Source organism: Mastomys coucha, unplaced genomic scaffold, assembly GCF_008632895.1.
Source record: "Mastomys coucha isolate ucsf_1 unplaced genomic scaffold, UCSF_Mcou_1 pScaffold18, whole genome shotgun sequence".
In the NCBI taxonomy this organism is placed as follows: domain Eukaryota; kingdom Metazoa; phylum Chordata; class Mammalia; order Rodentia; family Muridae; genus Mastomys; species Mastomys coucha.
In genome coordinates this window covers 101,390,524-101,396,275 of record NW_022196900.1, presented here as the reverse complement: position 1 = coordinate 101,396,275, position 5,752 = coordinate 101,390,524, and the positions used below count along the sequence as shown (strand labels likewise).

At 42.8% G+C, this 5,752-nt stretch overlaps 1 protein-coding gene across 2 annotated transcripts in view; it reads left to right on the top strand.

The window, feature by feature from the left end:
• The window catches only part of LOC116095665 (arylacetamide deacetylase-like 4), a 10,668-nt gene extending 4,916 nt beyond the window's left edge, over positions 1-5,752 (top strand). The window contains exons 2-4 of one of the 2 annotated variants that reach the window (XM_031376984.1): positions 2,509-2,680; positions 3,373-3,436; positions 4,978-5,752. In XM_031376984.1, the coding sequence (XP_031232844.1) occupies positions 2,509-2,680; positions 3,373-3,436; positions 4,978-5,752 (1,011 nt within the window). Of the gene's footprint in view, positions 1-2,508; positions 2,726-3,372; positions 3,437-4,977 lie in introns of both variants that reach the window. The other variant, XM_031376983.1, reaches the window with a different exon arrangement.

The window sequence follows — 5,752 nt, the reverse complement described above, 5'->3', positions numbered from 1 at the left end:
GTTTTCAGAACAGCCTATATATTTCAAAAGTATTTATATACCCAAAAGAAACATAGACGATTAACTAGAGAGGCGGCTTGTGAGAGAACAAAGTGAGACTGAATGCTTTGCTTGACATTTGTAACTCTTGTATCAAGTTTGAAGAAGAGGACTTTATAATTTACTCTTTCTCTGAGATGAATGTTTTTCCAAATTATCACAGCTAAACAACCAAATTCTTACCCTCACCTAAAGTGATTTTATATCTGAATCTTGCTTTTCCAGTGTAATGGTGTGTCCAGGACTTGCTATGGTGGGAGAATTGGGTTCTGATGATGGCAAGTGACCTTGGTTTGTGTTGTCTATTTTCTTACGCTCCCCCCCCAACCCCCCTTCCTGCCATCTGGTTATCTCTAGTGCTACCTGCCCTTGCTAAATCTGACTGGAGCCTGTCCTTCCTGTGATCCTGGTTGTGTCAGAACTCCTCAGAGTCAAGCTGTCTCTATGAACCTGTGATTCTGGGATCCTGGGATCCTGGGCTTGTTAGAACACCTGGGAGTGTCTTTCTCTGTGTCTTGTGGGACTGGCTGCAGAGCTTGCACCCAAGGTCTGCTCAGGACACCAACCCAGAGAGACTGGAAGGAACCTGAGTCACTGGGCTGGCAGAGTTCTTGTGTCCTAATCCCGCTGGTCCCAGTAACTCCCAGTGTTGAGAGAGATGTTGGTTCTTCCTCACCTCTGATCCTGGGTGTGTCCGAGCACCTGGGAGTGGAGCTTCCTCTGGGTGTTGTGGGACTGGCTGAAGAGCTTGCGCCCAAGGTCTGCTCAGGACACCAGCCCAGAGATACCGGCCATTGTAGATTTTTAATCCAAGGCAAAGTCATCTCAGGAAGATCACCTGCTAGTTATTACCTTGTCCTATAATGGGTCTTGACAAGTTCTGAAGTTGACAGAGAAACTGTGTACAGAGGGAAGTTTGATAAGCACACTATATCTATATAATCAATCAGAATCAGGGCCATTCCCTCTGGGAACTATGGTTTCCACAGCCTGTGGTTACAATACCAGACATAAACTCCCGTGTAGTGGGGCTTACATAATCTTGATTTTCCCACAATATTCATGCCACTATTTCACAAAGAGACTTACCTAGCCTGGTGTTTATTACTGTAGCATGTAGGAACCATACCTGAGTAGGGTTTTGGTTATAGTTCTCCCTTCAAGCCCACAGATAGCATCTTTTGTCTTTATGGAAGATAAGTCAGTAAGGAGGGAACTTCCAGCTTTGCTCCAGCTTTATTTCTCCATGTATTGTACCCAGACCACATGGTGTCTTTAGTCTATAGTCTTACCGTATAGGCCTGGCATGATCCAACAACAGTGTCAAGAACCTTTATGTACTTCCTTTGCTAACAATTTGTAGGGAGGCAACTCATCTCTGAAACCTGATGTTTTTAATTTAACAAACTCATTGTCTTAATAGTATATTAAATATGTACCCAGGCCCAGTTGGATCGTATGGTAGATGGAAAGCATTAAACCTTCATTCGCTACAGATTGCCACATCATTTTGTCAAATAACTACTCTTGTTACCATCAATTCTCTATATGTGTTTCTACTTACCACTTATTTATATGAGATGCTTGCTAGTGGCTTTCATAGTTTTTTTTTTTTAAACATGCAAATGTTGGCTAGAAGCCTGCACTAGTGTCCATGTAGGCATATATGTATGCCTCACCCAAATGCATAGGATTTATACATTGTAGTTACCAGTTCCTTGTGTACATGCCTCATCTACTTCTCCAGTGGGCTAAAAGTGCCACAGCTGTGTAGCCTGTCCTATGATTGTCAAAACCTTCAGAAGAAATGTTCTTAGCCTTATTAAAAGTCTCTTGTGCCTGTCTGTCTTAGTTGCATATGGCCCCTTTCTTTACCAAGGTAGTTGTAAAACAGGCAGGTATTTTGGGCAAGGTGGCATGCCAGAACCTGCCAGTATACTAGGAGTCCAAGAATACCTGCATAGTTTAAAAATATTCAAACACTGGTTGGTATAGGGGACATTGAAACAGTAAAAAAGAAAATCATAAGCCTGAAAATACCACGGACCTCACTCCTCAGGATCCTATTATGAAGATCCTTATCCCAGGCACCCCATAAAGGACGTAACTGACACATGAGCATACCACATTATCACCACTAGACTTGACTATTTCTTAACAGTGACACTGGCAATGGAATTTGAGTACAAGTTTTTATGGAGACCAGCAATTCAATCATAGCAACATCAATACTCAATTAGGACCTTTAGGGAAGAAATTTTGAGCACTCTCTCCTCTCTGAAAAGGATTCACAGTTATGTATGTCCTCATGATCTCTTTGCACATGTATGAAGCAGATGAGAAATGGAGTACACACCTAAGTAAGCAGGTGAGAAATGGAGAATACCTGGGTAAGCTAAGTAGCTTCAGCATCTACACACCCACTTCATACTCTCCTATGCCTCACTTTTTTTTCTTTGCTTCCTACAGGGAAACATACTAGAGAAACTGAGAATTTGTACCATGCCCAGGTTTTTACGATTTTTCCAAAATATATTCCCAATAAGGAAGAATCCTAATGTGTTGGTGACTGACATAAGGTTAGGGACTGTTCCTGTGAGGCTGTTCAAGCCCAAAAAAGTGTCTTCCAACTACAGGAGAGGCATCATATACTACCATGGAGGAGCTGCAATATTTGGAAGCCTAAGTAAGGAGCATCATGTGTGGTAAGAAGGAAGGTCCTGGCAAAGGTAGGACCTGCACATATTCTCATGAGGACTTGTCAGGAAGAAGTTAATGCAGTAGACTTTGGAGTTTCCCAAAGAGAGTTGGAATCCAGAGCTTGGGGCTCAGCTGAGTCAGTGGTTCATAGCTTATGTAGCAATGTCATCTGTGTTGTCTAAGACTAGAGTGGAGCTGTCCTGGCACTGGACTCTCTTGCTTCTTTTCTATCCCTTCATAGCCCTGGGTATTTCTGTCTTTTCTGTCTCTATATAAAATTTATGCACTTTCCTTAGTTTGGCTTGTAAAAGGTGAGGGGAAATCCATTGATTTTATCCCATTCATTGCTGAACCCCAAATGTATTGTGCTGGCTTCACTTGTCCTATTTTGCTTTAGTGTTCTCTTCACACCAGAAGGGTCCTTACAAATATGCTTCAGAGCTTGTAACTACTACATTGTAACTCTCCCATAATCAGCATATCTTTCCTAATCTTGTCACCTATGTCTCTTCTATGAACTTCAGAAATAAGATGTCATATCTAGGTCCACAAAAGTAGCTGCTATCCCTGGAATAGTGGTTGAATGTGCTTGGTTCTTGTCACAACTGCTTAACAGTGGGTCTCCTCTTGCAGACACTTACCATGGCCTGTGCAGCTTCCTGGCCCATGAGACAGACTCATTGGTGCTGTTGGTGGGGTGAGTCTCCTGAAACATGGTGATTTATATATGCCAGGGTATGTTTTGAAATGGACTCAGTGAGTTTAGACAACTGAAAGTTGTCCCAATTTTGGTGGTAGTGGGGTGGATATACAACTTCTCTGTGAGTCTAGTGGTTCAGAAATCCTTATTTACAGTTCCTGACATGGAGTGTCTAACATTCTTGGCTCTTTAAGGCTACAATTTCTATTTCTCCTGCTTTTGTTTCTCCTGCTGTGGCTACTGCCTCTTACTGTCTCTCTGCTGTTGTATTCTACTGCTGTTGTCAGCACTGCTTTTTATGATACCTCTTACTGCTATTTTTTGAGGATTTCTATCTGTTCCTGTCATGGACAGTGGAAGTCACCTTGGTTCTGTTACAATTGGTCTCAAGGCTTCTGGCTTCTTCAATGGCCCAGTCATCATCACTGTCTATCAGTGGTCTTTGTACCTCTGCCACTCTCATGGCTCAGCTTTACTGCACTTCTGCAGCCTCTGTTGACACCACTACCAACACTTCTTTCTGGTAACATGTTTAGTCTTTTCTGCGAAGGCAGGAAGGAAACAACCAATAGTGAGAGGCTATTTATTGGGGGCTAATATTACAAACCAAGGGGACAGCCAACATAGGAATATGCCTCCCATATGGCTCCCCAAATGAACACAGTAACTTGTTTCTCTTATTAGAATGAGGGTGTCCTCCAGTGTCAGCAGGCACGTGCTTATGAGAGGCATTATACTATCCTTTCTAGACCAGGCTGGAGTCCCTCTGTTAGGTAGGTCACCAGGACAATTGTTTTCCTCTAGTCTTATATTGCAAGGACAGCTTGTTCCAAACTGTTGGAAACACTTTTGGGTAGGGACTGCAACTTCAAGTGCTAGAGGTGTTTTAGCAGCAAGTGGCCTCAATTATTATGTGGCTTCCTCAAGGTTTCTATGTTGCTTAAAATGACCAGTGTTGACATAAACCTATGTGGCTTCTAGACTAACAGCCATTTTCTTAAATCAGCCCCACAGAGGAGTCTAAGCGCTCCCAATTATGAAGTCTAATCACCTCTTCTCCCAACACTCTTGTTTAATCACAGGAAAGTAGACATTAGGGGGAAATGCCTTATTAATAAGACTAGAATCAATGTAAAGTGTTTTTAGTGATGGTTTCAAGAATTCTCACTCTGTTCCCAGTATATCAGAGAGGGGTGAGTGTGTGGAGAGTTGGGAACAGGAGAGTTCCAGTAGCCTTTTCTAGATCTTTGCTGGTTGTTCAGTTTTCCAACACAGCATCTTTGAGCTTGATGGATTCTGTACTGGTTGTTCAATTTTCAGAAAACATAGTGGGTGAGAATGGAAAATCCTGTCTTCCGTGATTTTCAAGGTTCCTCACATCCATGTAGGAAAAGTGGAGGTTGTCTTGTTTACTTGTTAGGATCATTTTGAGGATTGAATCAGGTCTGGGGCCCTTTAAGAGTAGAGGAAAGTGATTGAAATTGCCTCCAGTGACCCAGCTGTAAAGAGGCATGCTGTGGTTGCTTTTTCCTCCTTAGGTACCGCAAGCTTCCTGACTACCATCACCCTGTCCTTGTCAATGATTGCCTGAATGCTACTATCTACTTCTTGAAGAATCTGGAAAGTTTTGGGGTAGACTCGTCCCAGGTGGTGCTCTGTGGTGACAGTATTGGAGGTTGGGCTGTGGCCACAATCACCCAGATCTTAAATAGCATCCCAAATCTACCTCAAATTCAGACTCAGGTCTTGATTTGCCCAATTCTGAACTTTATCAGTTTTCAGTTGCCATCCCATCAGCAAAGCAAAAATGTGCCATTTCTTACCAGAGACATATTGCTTAAGTGGACTTGTAAATACCTGGCCATTGACATCTCTTGGAGACATGCCATGTCAGCAGGTGCAGTTATACCTCTGGACAAGTGGAAGAAATACAGGAAATGGCTCAGCTATGATAACGTTCCCAGAAGGTTCTGGAGCCAAGACACACAACCTAAGGTTCTTGGACCTTTCAATGAGGCTGCTTATCTAGAAACCAAACAGGTTTGGAGTGTAGAAATTTCATCTCTCCTAGCAGATGACAGGATCATTGCTCAGCTTCCTAAGACATTCCTGGTGAGCTGTGAGCACGACATTCTTCGGGATGATTCCTTGCTCTACAAGAAGCGCTTGGAAGACCAGGGGATCCCTGTGAGTTGGTGCCATGTAGAAGATGGCTTTCATGCATGCATCAATTTTTTTGATAAGCAGCCTTTCTCTTTCCCCTGTTCCATGAAAATTGTAAATGCTGTTGTCAGTTACATAAAAGATGTGTGA